Here is a 19,827-nt window from a genome sequence, read left to right as displayed (position 1 = left end):
TCAACATGGTTCTAGGTCCAAAGGTCATTAGTTCGATAGGTCATTAGTTTGACAGTGTCTAGGTCGACAGTGAAAAGGTCGACATGGGGTTTTTCACTGTTTTTTGAGCCGACATATGGCGAAAGACGTAATTTCATGCCCTACTAGCCACTAGGGCAGTGGTTCCCAACCCTGGTCCTCAAGTACCCCCAAAAGTGCATGTTTTGCAGGTCTCCACACAGAATCACAAGTGCTATAATTAGCTCCACCTGTGGATCTTTTCAAATGTGCCTGAATAATGAGTGCACCTGCCAGGTGACCTGGAAAACGTTGGGGGTACTTGAGGACCAGGGTTGGGAACCACTGCACTAGGTCGTGGTGGGAGAATAAAATAGTGTGCCGAGCATACCGAGGCACTGTGTCTGAAGCATAGCGAGCGATGCACTTTAAACGGTGTCCATGTCGACCGTGTCTACATTCGGGTCCTAAAACAGTGAAAAACCCCATGTTAACCTTTTGACTGTTGACCGAGACATTGTCACAATAATGACCTTTCGACCTTTTCCCATGTTGACCTTTTCCCATATCGACCTAATGACTGTCCACCATCATGCTGTAGACCAAATGATCCCAACCCATTAAGTCTACATGTTAGCTACTTTAGTAGCACATTGTACACGCATATAGCAATAATAACTTTCTGCCCAAGAATACAATGTTGCAAAGCATCACACTATTCATGAGATCCGTTCCTAATACACAACAGAGGCACACTATACAGTGTATATATTTAATGGAGATATTTATCTTAACCCTGTATCACTTGTATTGTCCCATGACTGCTTAACTTCAGGGTACAAAGCTATTGGCTCTGATTTGTTCCACAGTAGCCTGCACTTTCTTTTGTTTTGAAGTGGCTCGTGAGTCATGTGAATCTCATATGAAGGTAGACTCTTTGACATCAGAACAAATTAGATACCCTGCACGTATTCAAATTTATTGGATAAGATGCTTAATAATATTACTATACAAAGGAGATTGATTCTGGCACAATGGAATCCCCACACCGATACTCCAGGTATAAAGATCCAACGTAATTTTATTATAGGTGCCCATACATGGTGCGATGCAAAACGCACGTGTTGCGATGCAGCCCATAACGGGTGCGATCATTGCACCGTGTATGGGCACCTTAAGGCATTAGCGAAATGTACACAAATGGCCCAACAGCAGTTTTAACTGCACACAGCAGGCCCTTGAGGAAGACGTGTGTGTGCATTTCTCTCGTGCCTTAACAAAATGATGTTGGATCTTTATACCTGGAGTACCGGTTCTTCCACTATTCTGTCTACAGAAGGGTGAGTGTTATTACTTGCTCATACTTGTATCTACTAAACCAGGCATGACCAAACTATGATCCTCCAGCTGTTGTGAAATGACAAGTCCCATCATGCCTTGCCACAGTTTTGCTATTAGGGAATGCTAAAACTATGGCAAGGCATGCTGGGATGTGTAGTTTCACAACAGCTGGAGGCCACAGTTTGGCCATAAATCATCATTGTTTATTTATTTCAGAAAATTAAGAGCATCAAGAAAAAGATTAGCACACTGTCCATTGACTTCAACAAGAATTTAAATGAAGTGACCACATTTTTATCTTTCTCCAGAGAAGAGCTAAGTGAGTTTTGAGTGCTTGGACAATAAAAGCATGTCTTTATTCTTGCAGAGGGTTTCAAGCTAGCACATTTATATACATTCTGGGCCTAATTCAGAGAGGTATGCAAACAGGATTCTTTATGTACATCACCCATGGTATGAGATCTGCGCATGAACAAATCTCGTTCTGTGAGATGACATAGTTACTATCTACTGCCATGGTGCCAGCCAGCAAGGCCATGTCGACATGTATTCTGGGTGTGCTGAGGCCTTTGGCAGCTACTCTGGCCATCCTGAGTAGCCTGACTGAAAACAGATGACCTATGTTCATGCAGATGATTCTAATTTGCATCTTCGGATGCAGCAGCAGATCACAGAACCATGCAGTAGGTGTCATTCTACTGCAGAAGCGGTGCCCAGAGTTGCATATTGTAGCACAGCCACTGCTTAAAAAGAAGCATCAGCTGGGTTACGGTGTCCACCCCTGTATCATGCCTGTTGTGAGACATATGCAGGAGATAATGTTGCTTTGCAGGAGATAATGTTGCGTTGTATTACAGGATTGTGAACTGACCTCAATTACTTTCTTATTTCAGTGTTTGGTACTTGTGTATTAGCCAGGCGCCCGGTACGTAGTTAGCGTAGCGGCGCTCTCAGAATCAGCGTAGTGTTTACGCGGCCAGCATAGTTAGCGTAGTCCGTGTCAGAATCAGCGTAGTGTTCCCGCATAGCGTACTCAGTCAGAATTAGTATAGTGTTGCCGCTGCCAGACAGTCAGTGTCCCTGTCATAGGTGAAGTGACAGTGTAATGGCTGCAGAACCTGATCTTTTCTCCTTTTATTATTAAAAAAAATCCAGTTAACACATGTTGTCATTACTGTCTCAGATGTATGATACGGCAGGTGTGAATGTGTGCTTGAAACACCCCCACTATCCACACCAGCCCGAAGCGTGGCGAGCGGATGCGTTACGCGTCCTCCCAACCTGTTGTTAACCCCACTATCCACGTCGGCGTGGAGTTGATTTTATAAAGTGTGGCGAGCCTCCGAGCCCAAAGCGTGGAGAGCGGACGCGGATTACTTCACATGTGTTCCGCGTCCCCTCGCGGGGCTCTCTGTGCTCGCCACGCTTCGGACTCGGTGGCTCGCTGTGCTCGCCACACTTTCTAAAATCAACTCCACGCCACCGTGGATAGTGGGGGTATGAACTGGTCGGGAGGACGCGTAACGCGTCCCCTCGCGGGGCTCACTGCGCTCGCCACTCTTCGGGCTGGCGTGGATAGTGGGGGTTTGAAAATGCCTCCGTTATTGTTCATAGGACGCACTTGTGCCCGCATACCCCCTGTATGCATGAAGCGTTAGTTACTGAGACGCACCTGCGTCTCAGACAGCTGAAGCACCTCTCCGCCGGCGCCCGCATGATCCCCTCTCTGCCGGCGTCTGTCAGCGCAGGGGATCTGGCGGTTACTGGAGCTGTGTGAGAGGAGCTCACTAGGCTTGGCATGGGCGCCGGGGACAGAGCAGGGCTGCCGTGGAGTCACTACACTAACTACGCTAAGCAACCGTTGGACTATGCTGACAGCGTAGCTTAGCCTACGCCTGCATACTTATGCTAATTCGGCGCCCATCTAATACACAAGTACCCAATGTTTTTAAAATTGTAATCACCTTGTAAAGGATTTCCTCTTTAAAATAAAATGTCCATGATCACCCTGCATCCCACAGATTTTGGTAATACCATTACATCATGCCCTCTCTTTTAACTCTTTCACTAGGTACAAGATACAGCAATAGACATTGGCGCATATCCTATTAGTTGTGAAACTTTGGCTGTAAAAATTAATGCAGCTTTTGCAATAAATTTTTCAATAACGTAATTATGCGTTCTCCCAATTGCTGCTCAATCCAATAGGAAAAAAGATTGTTGTAAAATGTTGGCTAACAAACTTGCACAGGAAATAATAATAAAAAAAAAACAAATTGTAACCTCTTGTACCGTAAAATGAGGACCTATTTGGTGTAACTATATTGATGTCTATTACTATTCCATAGAAAAAATATTTAGTGCTATTATAACTCTTTACAATGGCTGATTTCAGTTTTTTTTTTATTTTTTTAAAGATGAAAACTTCCAAATAATTTCCCAGAGTTTGCGCATGCTCTAAAATCACAAAACAAAAGCTGCAGTAATTCCTGTAGAAATTATCATTGCTGAATTTATCTCAGCCAATTGTACTGTAATGTACTACGTTGTTTTACACGTCTAGACCTTATGGTGTACACACGCGGTGAGATCCCCTTGCTATTCGACTTGATTCGAGTGCTATGCAATCTTTGCTATCTCTGTACTTTTTCCATACAATCCATACAATCTGCATTAGATTTGCACTATATAGTCATTGCTGCCCTGTCTATCTGGGTTTCGATTTGGGCTATCACGGGACAGCGCAAGCTAAAAAAACCTGTGCGATCTGCATGCGATTTTGACTATATAGTCAAAATCTAATGTCAAATCTCACCGTGTGTACACAGCATTACTTAAACATTAATTGTTGTGATTTGGGTTGCAGTGGGCCTTCCAGATGACTTCCTAAACTCCCTGGAGAAAACAGAATCAGGAGAGCTAAAGGTCACTTTAAAGTATCCCCACTACTTCCCACTCATGAAGAAGTGTTCTGTTCCTGAGACAAGGCAGAAGCTAGAGTTAGCTTTCAACTCCCGCTGCAAAGAGGTTTGAGATCATACTTGTTGCTTAGACTTTAGTCCAGTGGTTCCCAAACTTTTTGAATCACGGCACCCTAGCATATCAGATTTTATCATGGCTCCCCTAGCAATAAAATATTTTATTGATGAATTTGAAATAAGAGATTAAATTAAGCAAATGGTGCCTTTTTTTGTCATTTTTAGGTTAAGTTATGTGCTGGCGTACATGTGTGCTTCTGATTATTCACATGTTTTAAGATTGGCAGCCACTAACACTTGATTTGGCCATCACTGTAAACCCCATCAATTTTTTTAATTGGTCCTGGACCACCAACCTGAGGCACCCCTGGAAGTGTCTCGCGACACCCCATAGTGCCACGGCAACACAGTGTGGGAACCACTGCTGTAGTCTAAAATCCACCAACATAACCTTTCTAATTTTGATGCGGTCTGTTTTAGGACAATGACCATATCTTACGGGAACTTGTGAAACTTAGGGAAGAAAAGACTCTCTTGCTTGGATTTGAAACGCATGCTGATTTTGTCTTGGAGATGAACATGGCGAAGAACAGCAAGACCGTGAAAAGTTTCTTAGGCAAGTGTGTGTTTTTCTTAATAAATTGAAGACCGCACAGTTTCCTCCTGTAGTAAATGCTTATATTTGTGTTGCACAGTTCATAAAAGATAAATATTTACACTCACCCTCCTGTAGACAGAATAGTGGAAGAACGGCACTCCAGGTATAAAGATCCAGCGTAATTTTATTAAGGCATGAGAGAAATGTACATACATGGCCCAACAGCCGTTTCAACTACACACAGCAGTCTTCCTAAGCGGCCCTTGTGTACAGTTGAAACGGCTGTTGGGCCTTGTGTACATATCTCTCATGCCTTAATAAAATTACATTTGATCTTTATACCTGGAGTGCCGGTTCTTCCACTATTCTGTCTGCAGGAGATATATTGAAGTAAACACACTGAGGTTCCTATTGCACCAAGCATTTAAGAGTATCACATATGGATATTCTTTGAGATTAATTATCACTAGGTGTTTGTGATTTAAACTATATTTTGAAAATTGTTTTAAATCTGTGTTTTATCAGATGAATTATCCCAAAAGCTGAAGCCCCTTGGTGAGAAGGAGAGAGCAGTCATTTTAGAACTAAAAAAAAAGGAATGTGAGAAGAGGGGACTTGATTTTGATGGGCAGATTAATGCGTGGGACATGAGGTACTACATGAACCAAGTGGAGGAAACCACGTACAGTGTGGACCAGAACATTCTCAAGGAATATTTTCCTATGGAAGTAGTGACCGCCGGGCTGCTAGATATTTACCAGGAGCTGCTGGGCCTGACATTTGAGCTAGAGAAAGGTGCTCCAGTGTGGCATGAGGATGTGTCTATGTTCTCTGTAAGAGATGCAAGGACAGGACAGCTGGTTTGAAAGTTCTACATTTTTTAATTTCTCGGTAAGCCATAAAAAAAAAAAAAATCATATTTTTGTGATCCACTGTTTTTTTGTTGGACATGTCTTAGAATAAAGAGACTAACGGGGGTGTTCAGTCAGGTGTTGCATCCCTTGTAAATCCACAAAATTGCTGCAAATTCATCTGGTTTTGATGAACTTGCGGACATTTTTGCCCATGCCGATTTACCCCCCAAAAAAGGGCGAAAATGTACTAAAAGGCATGTGAAACTGCCCGTGATGGAATACTGATAGGCCAGTCGCTGACTTATTTTTTTTTTGCCTTTTGATCTCATCCTTAGGGAAGGAAAATATTCCCATGCGGCTTGCTTTGGGTTACAGCCTGGGTGTCTACTACCTGATGGTGCCAGACAGATATCTGTGGCTGCCATGGTTGCCAACTTCACTAAACCCACTCAGGATGCCCCATCCCTTCTGCAGCATGATGAAGTGGAGACGTATTTTCATGAATTTGGTCATGTAATGCATCAGCTCTGTGCGGAGGTAGGTGTCACCAGGTACATATTGTGAAATGTAAATGTATACACTTTGGGCCAAATATAATAGGGTGAGAGTTTCAGAAAGTGAGAGATTTTTGGAGAGTTTTCCCATGTTTTTTAAAGCAGCAATCAACTACATGGCAAAATCAACCTGGGTTTGCAGTGTAATTGATTGCTGTTTTAAAAAAAAGGGGAACACTCTCCCAAAATCTCTCACTTTCTGAAACTCTCACCCTATTACATTTGGCCCATCGTGTTTACTGTAGCTTTAAAATCATATATGTTCCACAGGCAGACTTTGCAATGTTCAGTGGAACGCAGGTGGAGAGAGACTTTGTTGAAGCTCCTTCACAGATGTTGGAAAATTGGGTATGGGAGAGAGAATCTTTGCAGCGAATGTCAAAACATTATAAAACTGGCAGGCCCATTCCGGAGGATACGGTGGAGAAGCTCATAAAATCTCGTCTTGCAAACACAGGTATGATGTATTTACATTATTAGCCTACAGTATTGGTTTATCTGATCAGTGTTTTGTTTATTATGAGCTCACTTATCATTATTATTATTATAATTTTATTATTATTATTATATTTTTTTTCTTAATTTTTTTTTCTTGACCACTTTCTTCTGCCCCAAAATCTGTCTCTCAGTATTTACATACTATTTTCACACGCTAATAGTATTCCTTCATAAATGCATAAACGCCGAAAAAGTATGATGGGGGGGGGGGGGGGGGGCGCCGAAAAAGTTTGGCGGTGGGGGGGCGCAAATTATATAGTTACGCCACTGATGTCGACAAAAGTAATCGGACACTGACAGCAAATAGATCAGTTAGATGTTATTGATGTCAGTGCTTTGTAGGTCTGCCAGGTGCATTGGTTACGGCAGACACCCTTGTAGGCAGAAAAGATTGTCCAGATGGGTAAATCAAGCGCAGTTTTGGTATATATATACAAAATGGGTTGAATCTATATAGAGGTATAACTCCAATCCACAGCTTAGGTGCTGCTCCCAAAAAAGACTAATGAGTCTTTCTGGCGACGCAAAATATAACAAAAATGAAGAGAGCGCAATGTGTTGATCTTTGTTATTACTTTTTACTTAATAGTTATTTTTAATACAGTAAATACACATTAAAATACAAAATTATAAAATACATACATATACACATTTAAAATAAATTAGAATTCCGACTAGCACCACTTAAGGCCCATTGGTTATAGTTGCCAACCATATGAAAAGTTCCCAAATAGGAATTGGTAAAGTAGATATCACTTTGAATTAAGGATATTGTGGTAAACCGGTTTATTTAGGAAGCAATGTTTATATGAGTATATATTACCGGCTGATGTTTTGATGATGAGGGCAGCAGAGATCAGATAGCTGCGTGTCCGCTACCACCGGTGTTGCTCCGATGGACTGGGAGCCGGTACCGGGAGCAGGCACTCCTGAAGCAGGTTTGTAGCTGGTCTGCTGACAACCAGCGTAGCCCCGATGTTGGGGGAGCCGGCGCTGGGAGCTGACACAGATGTACGGTGCTGTACCACTCCAGGAGCAGGCAGTCTTAAGGCGGGTAATGTCCGGTCTGCTCACTACCAGCGTAGCCCCGAGATGGAGAGAGGCGGCGCTGGGAGCTGACACAGGAGCAAGATGGTAATGACGCCCAGGTATCTGCGATGGAAGGAGCACCTCTTTATCTTTAGTATGACGCTTTGGATAGATCAGATGAGCGGTGGAGTAATTCAGTCCGGCTGGTTGGAAACTGGGCAGTAAATGGATAGTGGGAGTCAGAATGGTAAAGATAGAGTCTTGACACGTTTCTCTGTCTGTTAGTTCTGACGGTTTCCTCAGAAGATGATGACCCTTGTAGGCAAACTGTCCACAAGGTCCTGGACATCAGGAGGTGGTATGGTTTCTGCCCTAAGTACAGTGACCACCTTTGACATGGAAGAAGGGCAAGCCGGCCTAGAACGCACCTGTCACTCCAGTTCTTTAAAAAGGTTCTCAGTGGGGTTAAGATCTAGACCACAGGTCTTCAACCTGTGGCCCTCCAGATGTTGTAGAACTACATGTCCCAGCATGCCCTGACAGTTTTAGCATGCTCTTATAGGAAAAAATGTGGCAATGCATGTTGGAACATGTAGTTTCACAACATCTGGAGGGCCATAGCTTGAAGACCCAGTCTATCCGCATTATTGGATTTTCGGTACTTGTGTATTATCATGGCGCCCACTACGGCATTTGCGTAGTGGGCTATTCACGGTAGTGAAATCGCATCGCATGCCATTATTGTATGGCATGCGATGCGATTTTCCTATATAATGTATTCACTGCTCTGTGTCAGTGAATCCATTATAAAAATAGGGTGCGATAAAAAATCGCATCGCATGCCATTATTGTATGGCATGGGGTGCGATAAAAAATCGCATTGCATGCCATTATTGTATACGGGGGGGGGGGGGGGGTGTGAATAAATAACATTATGGGGAAATTTACTAAAGGAATTTGTAAAAAAAATAGGTGTATTTGTATCCAGAAATACACTTATTTTTGACATTTACTATCCCGAAAATACGGCAATTCATAGTCGTATTGATGTGCTATCAATACGAATATGAATTGCCGTATTTTCGGGATAGTAAATGTCAAAAATAAGTGTATTTCTGGATACAAATACACCTATTTTTTTACAAATTTCCCCCTATATGTCATTTAATGGTATAATACATTAAATGCCATTATAACTGTTTAAAATTGCATCGCATGCCATACCATAATGGCATGCGATTTTACTATGTTTGTCTTCGTAGTAAAATCGGGCGCTGTGATAATACACAAGTACCGTATTTTCTATATAACAATGCAGTGTCACCTTAGCAGCATGACATTGTCTTTCTGGTAAAAAAACATTCATCGTTTCAGTAGAACTGCCACAATGTGGAGAGAATAGTGTTATTGAGAACCTATCTATAATTATCATTGCTAATGTGACCATGCATTAGAACTAGTGGATCTGTACCACACCAGCTGATAGAGCCCCACAGCATAATGCCACCACCTCAATGCTATACTCATAGCATTAGCCAGCAGTGTCCCACTTTCCAGTTTGTGTGCTCTTTACACCATGCTGTACTTTTCTTTGTTAATGAGCCGCTGCTCGCCCATAATATTCAAGTGCGTAGGCCTCCCTAGTTTTTGTCGAAACAGACTCATTAGTGCCAACTTGTGTACAGTGTTACACATGCGGCTGAACGGGGGAGAAATTCAATGCTCGCACACCATCGAATGATTTTCCTCCTCTCCGGTAATAAGTCAGTGTAGACTGACTTTTTTATTCTGGCTGTTATCCCCTGATCTTGGGGCGGGCGCTAATGTCATGTGCCGTCAACCGCCCACCACGAGTAGATGTGTTCGTAGGAGAACGCCCAGGGAGGGCTAGGCATTTCCCTGCCTAGCCCTCCCTTCCCAGTGTGAAACTCACCGAAGTCACTCCCAGGGTTTTTACATGAACATCGGAGATGGGAGACTAATTCGGACCCAAACAAATTCCCTGAGCTCAAGTACAGTGAAGTAGTCCTCCCTTCGTTCTGGGATCTCCTTTCAGATCTGTAGGTAAATGTGTGTTAGCGGGTATTCTACTGCACAAAGAAAAGCTGGAATTGAATAGTCTTGGATATAAAAGCCTGAGACTACCACCCTTTTCCCAGCTTTGTACATTGCTGCATGTAATTCAATTCACCCCTAAAGCTGCTTCAATACAAAAGTTGGACATTTCAGACAGGAAATTGTTCTGCTTTAAAATTGATTCTATTTTGTTAGCCCGTCATTTCATACTGAGGACAATTTATATGTGTACCTGTTTTTTATGATGTTGCTTGTGTTGCTCTTATTATACATGCAACAGACATTTCCTCCTTTGCAGGTAGGTTAGGAATCTACACTTAGGGCATAATTCAGTCCCGCTTGCTAAGCGCCTTAACTCCACTCATCCAACCGCCCCGTTCCCCTCTGCCACCAGATCCCCTTGGTAACGTGCTAGGGGACTAAGTCAGTTACAACTGCTGAGGTCATGTGAGACGTCAGCCGCCTGCCCCCAGCAGGCATTGACCCACCTGCGTTCCTAGGGGAATTCTTCTAAAATTCTGGGAGTCCCCCTGCTCTAGCCCCGTTTCCGCGCCCATCCCTCCCTCCTCGCAACGAATGGCCCGGCTAGTGCGTAACTTGCCGAAGCCGTTCCGTGCCTGGGTTTGCACATGCACAGAAATTTGCATGCACAAACCCAACATCGGGACTGGGGCCGAATTCTGTTTGCTACGAGTGATACTGAATCAGCCCCTTAATTCTGTGAAGTTGCAAGAGAATTCCTTTGTAAGTGAAGAATAAAGTTGCCATAATAAACACCAAAATGTTGGTGTGGTCCAGAACAACTTATCAGATTAGTTGCATTCTAGAATCTGCTATGGGCAGCACCACTACAGTCCTCGTTATATAAGCTTTAGTAATCTGCTGCCAATATTAAGAACTTTATGGTCCGCTTTGATAATATAGTATTGGGTAGAGTTTTTTTTTCATATATTTTTTGTTTATTGATGGAAATGTAATCACTTATACTGATAATATATGTTATGTTGATGTTATGTTGATGTTTTGTTTTGCAGGTCTTTTGAATCTTCGGCAGATAGTTCTGGCCAAAATCGACCAAGTCATACACACACAGAAAGATTTAGACCCTGTAGATGAATACAAAAAATTGTGCGGAGACATTCTTGGAGTCCCTGCAACACCCGGTGAGAGGATAAAACCGCTCTAAGGCAACAGCCCCATCTAACCACTAACCATCATCTCTTTACTGGATATGATTAAACCATCTCTTTTTCTACTTAGAATAAGACAGTCTCATGTATCATAATAGTATAGGCAGCCTGACTGATGTCTGTATTTCGAAAAACTGATATTTATTATCCGTATCTACGCTCTAAAGGCCCACATACACTAGTCCAACTTGACCTGAGGACAAGTCGGACCAATTTCCCTTCAGCTCCCCCAGCAGTTCCCCAGGAGAGCTACCTAACTATTTGGCACTTGATGTGCCATTTTTTTACATGGGATAAATCGCATGTGATTTATCCAATGTTAAACTCTTGGGGAGCTGTGGGGGCAGAAGAGTTCAAAAAAACAAACAAACCCTGTGGTGTAGCGGAGGTGCGGGTCTGCGCTGATCGCCTGGGGGGGTGTGGGTGACCGGCATGCAGCGGCGGAGCGGGCAGTTTGCAGTGTCCGGGAAGCGCGGAGCTGACCTGCAGCAACCTCGACTCTGATAGGTTGAGAGAGAGAGCACTCTGAGCCAATCAACCGCTACTGCAGATCCGCTCAGCGCTTCCCGGACACTGTGCACTGCAGCGACGCTGCACGCCAGTGCAACCCAGACCCTACCGCTGCCCGCCCCTGCACATAAGTGTGTGCCAGCATTGCTTCACCGCTGGCACGCACCTACGGATCAGAGCAACAAATCGCGGGTGCTAATAAGCACCCGCAATGTGCCGCTGATGGGTCCGATACGACAGATTAACCTGCAGCTGATTCAATCTGTAGGGTCCAACCCGATGCACACAGGACCGTGTATCCGGTCAAACACATTTGATTTGGGACGATTTCTTGGCCTGATCTATTGGGATCGGGTGAAATTGGCCCAAATCGGATCAGTGTATTGGGCACCTTTTAGAGTAGTCACTGATGTGATAGGTCTGCCTTTAAACCAGTATTAATATAATTACAGATGCAGAGTAATGCATATATGTTGAGGCAATAAGACTTTAGAATTCAGTTGTTGGGATGGTGCTACCACTAAGTGTGTTGTGTGGCTATGCTCCCCTCATTTTGTACATATCAATGGTGCGCCGTTAAACGTGCACTGGGCACATAGCTGTGGCAGTGGGAGAGTCACCCCTTAAGAGGCCCATGTCATTTGTACCCACGGAACCAACTTACTCACTTGGATTTGTGCAAGTATAAGATTATATATATCTCATGAAACAGGAAAGAAATATGCCAGCACTTGGTTATACCCATATCATACATGGAGGCAGATGTATTTAGCCTGATAAAGCAGAGATAAAGTGGAAGGAGATCACGCACCAGCCAATCAACCCCCAACAGTCATTGTACAAACATAGCTGATTGGCTGGTGCATTATCTCCTTTCACTTTATCTCCACTTTATCTCTTCATCAAGCTTAATACATCTGTCTCATGGTACAATCTGTGTGGCAAAATGTATGTGATATCGTCATTTCTACCTGTCTTGCCAACTACCATTCTGTTGTTCCAGGAACAAATATGCCTGCGACTTTTGGACATCTTGCTGGCGGATATGATGCCCAGTATTATGGGTATTTGTGGAGTGAGGTTTATTCTATGGACATGTTTTACACCCGCTTCAAACAGGAAGGGGTCATGAACCAAAAGGTAAGAATAGTAGTCTCAATCCAGTAAAGTTGATTTATTATATTTACCAGTACAATTGAAACCCAATATAATTATACTGCAGATCAGTGGTTCCTAAACCTTTTTTGAATCACTGCACCTTAGAGTATCAGAATTATTTTCACGGTCACCCTAGGATAAAAATTCTTACTGAGAAATGTAAAAAAAAATATTCATTTTAAATTGTGTTTATAGGTCATCCTTGGGTGGTTTGGGGCAGGACTCACTTCTGTTTCAGTATATGATAGGCAAAACCATTGCTGGCAGCTGCCAATCACAATGATTGTAAATAATTTGCAATGATCCTGGACCACCAACCCGAGGCTCCCCTGCAAGGGCCTGAGGCACCCTAGGGTGCCACGGCACAGTTTGGAAAAAACAGCCTCAGGCAGTAGCAATATTTTAAGTGATTAATGATAGGCAGCATGGTTTGTGACCTTACTTGCTTAGGGCAGTATACATATTTTATTTTATTTATTTTTCTCATTTCCCTTCAGGTGGGCTCAGATTACAGAAATTGTATCCTGAAACCTGGAGGATCTTTGGACGCCAGTGATATGCTGCGTAACTTCCTGGGTCGTGACCCAAAACAGGAAGCATTCCTTCAGAGCAAAGGACTCACCAACCTGACCTGCTCTGTGCCTTCAGCCTGTTAATAAACCAGAGTATTGGCTATCCACCAGACCGAATGCCTTGGGCACATGAACTGTCATTTGTAACCGGTTTCATACACAACAAAACCTCAAAGTTGCTGTAAATTAATTATTCTGTCATCAGTATTTTAAGGTTCAAAATAAAAGAATTTTGATAATTTGTATAAGTCATATGAACACTATTAAAAAATATGTAGATATTTGGAAACCCTTCATGTAATGCTCACAGTTATCACTGGGGTTGTCTGAAACTACACAGACCATTTTAATTTCTCATAACTGAGAGAATGTAATAATCAAGATCTCTTCCTAAATAAATAAAATATCCAAGACCAATATACTACCTAATTTTTCTTTTGTATTTTGTATTAATGCTTCTGCAATCTGTCACTTTGAGCTCTCAAACTCCACCCCCATTCCCTATCTGCTTTTACCTCCAGTCTCTGTCTTCACATCTCCCTTTGAATGGATCACCGTTCCTGCAAAAATTGCTTTTGCTTTCTGTTATGACATCTTTTAGCACACAAAGGAGTCATTTTGTTATGTTGAGTGGCCTCTTGTGGTCACTGGTAGTACTACGCCTCATGGCGGTGATGAGTGGTTAGCCTTTTAGCTAGATAGATATCGAATATATGACCTACACGTTCATTTAATGTGTTTCTGTTATGCAGAGACATTAGGTGCAGATTTATATTTTTGCAATTATATTGCCAGGCGTTTTTGCTCAATAGCTAAGTAGCAAATCTGGATCTCTCTTGGCACAGTGGTTAGCACCGCAGCTTCCCAGTCCTGGCTTTATGGGTTTGATTGTGACCAGGGCCAGATCTGTGTTTATATGTTCTTGTATGTTATCTGGGTGCACCAGTGTTCCAGAGCATTGTGGTATACATTGTCAACATACGGGATATTGATATGTTGACGCAATGCATGTCAACACTGCTATTCTACCCTATTCTCAACACAAAGTTAACACTCCTATGTTCAATATGTACACCCACATAAGGTTAACATGTTTATAATATTGACAAGCAACATGTTGACATTGCGAATGTTGACCTAGAAATCACATACAGTACCCTCCAAAGATATACGGGTAGTTGAAGTCAGCGGGTTTAAGAGAGTAATGTTGGATCAAACCTGTACCCTCCAAATGAAAGTGCATATGGCTAATTTTAAGTACCAAGGAAATCACTAACAGGGTTACCACATCATTCCTTTAATTCCAGACACATATTAATTACACAGGTTCTGTGGCAGTTTAAAACCAGGTGAAATGGTGTCTTGAAGTCAGCCAGCCACAGAACCTGTGTAATTAATATGTGTCCGGAATTAATGGGATGAGGTGGTAACCCTACTAACAGTACTTCATATTTTATTTTTCGAGACGTCATGGTGAAAACGTTCTATCTAAGATCATGGTTATTAATGTCACCCAGGGCCATTAAGATAGCTGTGGGGCCCTAGTATTTACATGGGCATGGCAAAATCTGGGATGTTTGGCCATGTCCCTCCAAAATAATAATAATGGGAAATACTATGTGTGGCAATAAGTAGCTATAAAGGGGGTAATTTGTTCACCTGAGCAGCTGGCCATACTATTATGATCTCACTGTGATGTCAGACCTTTTTGAATGGTTGCTAGGCAACGCACCAAACAGAACTAAAAGAAATAGCACAATCCAGCATTTAGCGTGCAGACTCCAGAGGAACTGCAAGGATTATTTTGTCAGCGTAGACTATTCTATCAGCATAGACTATTCTATCAGCGTAGACTATTCTATCAGCGTAGACTATTCCAATATGGATCAGCCTAAGTTACTCAATCGACAAGCACAGGAACACCGGTCAGTAAATGATTCTCTTCTGTAAATCGGAGAACACCTATTATTTGCTTTTCAGTGTTTAAAAGATCTTTTTACACAACTTGAGGGGAGATGTATTAAGCCTATGAAAGATATCAAATGGAGAGACACCAACTGTAACTGCGATCTCACAGGCTGTGCTTTATAAATAACAGTAGCGGATTGCTTGGTACTTTTATCTCTCTCCACTCTGGCTCTCTCTCCAAGGTTTAATACATAAGTATAGCAGGAGAATGGAATTGACTACTGTACACAAACCCAATACCGCCGTGCATTGCCAGGTGTGGTTAATGCTAACACTTTACCAGCTGTTTTAGAAATGTAGACCTTTTTATTGACGTGTATTACATTTCCCCCTGGCAAAGTGTCTAACATTTGTGTACCCTTGGTTGGTGCCCCTGCTCCTTAGGTGTGATATAAGTTAGACACTGCCTCTAAAACTAAGTAGAGGGGTGGGATTCAATGCCACCTGAGTTCGGCAGCTGTCCAGGGTACCTGTCGAAGGTTTTTTTAAAGAGGCAATCGCTTACAAGCATGGTTTTGCCTTGTAAGTGATTGGCCTTTAAAAAATGGCTGTGTTCAGCCAGCATTATATCTTCCCTGTAATGTTATAATATGAATGCAAATGTCAATTGTAAAATCAGTGTTACCCTCTTCTCAACTCCACTGAAAGCCGACCATCTGGGACAGATTTAGGGTCAAAGTCAACATAGTAGGAGCTCAGATCAGGATGTCCAACACTTTCCCTTTACAAGTTTAATAACTCGTACATAGAATATTGACAAGAATCTTCCCTGCAAATTCCTAGCTGTCACTGCATAAATGTTTAGCATTTACGTTACAATAACACCCACTACAAGTCTTAAGGTGCCCATACACTAGTAAGATTTATCTTCAGATCTGGCTGGTTGGAACAAAAACATGGGGTACTTATGTATTATCTGGGCTCCCATGTTAAATGCACCCCATTTTTTCATACCACTACTATCCAACTACGCATGGAGTTGATTTTATATAGTGTGGCGAGCGCAGCGAGCCACCGTGCCCGAAGCGTGGTGAGCGCAGCGAACCCCGCGAGGGGACGCGGTCTCATAAGAAAAACGGGAGCCCAGATATTACATAAGTACCAAACATGGTTATGGATGAGTGACAGTTTGTCAGTTTTCCAGCATTTCCAAGCAAATGGTCAACTGTAATTTGCTCTCATCCATAACCATGTTTTTGTTCCAACCAAACAGATCTGAAGATAAATCTGCGTGTGTATGGCCACCTTTAGTCCCTGCATCCAATTCTTTGTCTCGGCATGCCTCCGGGTTGCATGTGCGATAAACTTGGACACAGAACATTGGCCAACTGCACACATTTCGTCACTGTGACTACCTCTGAATCACTCCCTGTGTTTTCTGTAACATTTACAAGTATGCAGCATCCCTTATTTCTGCTTGGGGTAAATGTTAATGGTGATCTATGGTTATGAGAATTGTTTAATCACGATGTTGGACCCTGTGTTACATAGAACTCTGCATTTCCATGTAACAGTTATGTGTTACAGTGTATCAGAGATTATGAGGTGACAGTTGGGACAGCTGAGTCAGGGCAGTACATGGGCCCTCATTCAGGTGCGAATACTTCAAGGAATTTAAGGATTTTATTTAACAACTCTCCTCTCTTAAGTACCAAGAAACTCAAAAGCGGTACCTCATATGTTAGTTTGGGAGAGGTCATGTTGAAAACGTTATATCTAAGATCATGGTTATTAATGTCATGCCAGGTCATTAAGATAGCTGGGGGACCCCAGTACTAAACGGAACATGGCAAAATCTGGGATGTGTGACCATATCCCTCCAAAATAATAATGGAAAATACTATGTGTGGCAATAAGTAGCTATAAAGGGGGTTATTTGTTCACCTGAGCAGCTGGCCACACTATTTTGATGTCATTGTGATGTCATGGAGCTTTCTGAATTGTTGCTAGGCAACGTACCAAACAGAACTAAAAGATATAGCAAAATCCAGCATTTCGCGTGCAGACTCCAGAGTAACTGCAAGCATTATTTGGATCAGTATAGACTATTCCAATATGGATCAGCCTAAACAACTACTCAAACGACAAGCACAGGAACACGGGTCAGTGAATGATTCTCTTCTGTACATCGGATAATAATTTTTACATAACTTGAGGGGAGTTGTATTAAGCCTTTGAATGGAGAGAGACAACAACTGTAACTGCCATCTTTATAAGCCATCTGTGCTTTATAAGTAACAGAAGCGGATTGCTTGGTACCTGGTAACTCCTATTTGGGTTTCTTTGTGTATAATGGTTCAACTCCAAATATTCTCCCAAATGTTGACGTATCACATAAGACATCCCAAAAAAATGGAGTTGTAATACTTATGTTATGGTTTAAAAATGTATTTGTACCAACAAAAGTCTCAAAGTTGGGAAAAAACACATAAAATAATTACAAACTAAAAGTATTCCCCAAAAATAGTAAAAATATTTATTTCAATAAAAGAACAGGAAAGTACGAATAGTATACGTCACATGTATAGGTAAAAGGTAGCGCGGGACTCCTTTACCTTTAGTAGATTAAAAAACATTTTATCAGTGCCTCAGGTATCACCTCGCTAGGAGACTTTGGGCCTTATTCAGATCTGAGCTCAGTACAAATTTGTTTGGAAAATGGGCAAAACCATGTGCACTGCAGGAGGAGCAGATGTAACCTGTATAGAGAGAGTTAGATTTGGTTGAGTTATTTTGTTTCTGTGCAGGGTAAATACTGGCTGCATTATTTTTACACTGCAATTTTGATTTCAGTTTCAGCACACCCCACCCAAATTTAACACTCTTTGTTCCGGTTACATCTGCTCCTCCTGCAGTGCACATGGTTTTGCCCATTTTCCAAACAAATTTGTACTGAGCTCAGATCTGAATAAGGCCCTTTATCAAGAGTATAAAGTGAAGTGCTCACATGATAGTACTGTGCCTGCAAAATCTTGTTGGTGCAACTGCAACTCATTCTGAATCGGATATCAATGCCGCTTTGTGACTACACCTGAATAAGGGACATGAAGCATAATATTCATATCACCTGGACCAAAAATTTTTTCTTGCATTTGTTTACTACACACAAAAAAGTAGTTTGGGGGAAATTTACTAAGATGTGTATTCTACTTCACATGTGATGTTGCTATGGCAACCAATATGATTCTGACTACTTTCTTCTAGAGCAGGGGTGGGGAACCTTTTTTGTGCCAAGGGCCATTTGTATGGGGAAAAAATTCTTCGGGGGCCATATGTAAAAATTTCTCTTACAAATTGTCCTGCTGCAGCCGTCCCTCGCTCCGGCGGCTGCCACTGAATAGGAGTGACAGTCTCCGGCTACTGCTGATTAAGAGGAATCTCGCCAGAACTACCGACCTCTCGTGAGAATTCCCCTGTACTTCCGGCAAAGCTGCCAGGTGGGTGGGAGGGCCACTCAGACCGGTTAGTTCCCCACCCCTGTTCTAGAGGGTGCTAAATAAATGAGAAGTAGATTCTGATTGGTTGCCCATAGCAACACCACATGTGAAGTAGAATAAACATCTTAGTAAATTTCCCCCTTTGTCTTCTTTTTTTTATAGAGATATTCTCTTCCCATAAATCCCATCTCAGAAATGCAAAGTTCTGTACTGATAAACTTGACCCTTATCCCTTTATGTTTTTTTTTATTATAACAGTGATGAAAATTACTGCCCTGTGCAAAATGAAGTACTTTCTTCCCTGAAACACTCATACCAAGTGCTAGAGTTTCTGGGACAAGGATCTTTCGGCAAGGTGGTGAAATGCTGCGAAAGAGGCACCGGGAGGAACGTAGCAATTAAGATCTTTAAGAACACCCCTTACTTTGCCAAGGAGGGACAAATGGAGGCAAATATAATGACGTGGCTCAACAGGAATGGAGCATATGAATATAACATTGTTCAAGCATATGAGAAGTTTAGCCACAAGAACCACACATGCATTGTTTATGAGCTGCTGGGACAGGACCTCTACCAATTTATGAGGCAGAATAGGTTCAAGCCAACACCACTTGTAGACATCCGACCGATCATACACCAAGTGTGCACTGCTCTCGCCCAGATGAAAACCCTGGGCATCATCCACACAGACCTAAAGCCCGAGAACATAATGCTGGTGGACCCTATAAAAGAGCCTAACAGGGTAAAGGTCATTGATTTTGGATCTGCCATAGTGAAGTCCAATGCAAAGCATCCCAGCTATGTGACAACCAGGTATTACAGGTGAGACATAGTCAGATTAGCCCCTTGTAAGACTCAGATTAGTGTCTCAGGACAGCGATTTTACGTAACATGAGGAATAATAAGGCGGTGGGATCTTGTATACTACTTTATTTCATGTTTGTGTCAGTGTTATATAACTCCTTTTGTGCTTCTGTTGCTGAGTAACTATCGCTGTTACTCTTATACATAGCTCGGTTCTTGTAGATGCTGTCAGAAAGCGGTAAATTTAGGCCCGCCATCAGGAA

The 19,827-nt window shown here is 42.4% G+C and overlaps 1 protein-coding gene and 1 pseudogene across 1 annotated transcript; both read left to right on the top strand.

Moving 5' to 3' along the window:
* Positions 1-1,530: 1,530 nt before the first annotated feature.
* Positions 1,531-13,779, top strand: LOC146071803 (thimet oligopeptidase-like; the record flags this gene model as incomplete). Its single annotated transcript, XM_083179461.1, has 9 exons — positions 1,531-1,657; positions 4,205-4,365; positions 4,797-4,932; positions 5,440-5,727; positions 6,115-6,305; positions 6,593-6,779; positions 10,960-11,088; positions 12,629-12,765; positions 13,281-13,779. Coding segments are annotated over 9 exons (1,515 nt in total), but the record flags the coding sequence as incomplete, so codon positions are not given.
* A 5,231-nt stretch (positions 13,780-19,010) lies between these two features.
* On the top strand, positions 19,011-19,586 carry LOC146028290 (homeodomain-interacting protein kinase 2 pseudogene; annotated as a pseudogene).
* The last annotated feature ends 241 nt before the right edge of the window (positions 19,587-19,827 follow it).

The sequence above is a fragment of the Crinia signifera genome, chromosome 1, assembly GCF_055691185.1.
Source record: "Crinia signifera chromosome 1, ASM5569118v1, whole genome shotgun sequence".
In the NCBI taxonomy this organism is placed as follows: domain Eukaryota; kingdom Metazoa; phylum Chordata; class Amphibia; order Anura; family Myobatrachidae; genus Crinia; species Crinia signifera.
This window is presented reverse-complemented; position numbering and strand designations above follow the sequence as displayed.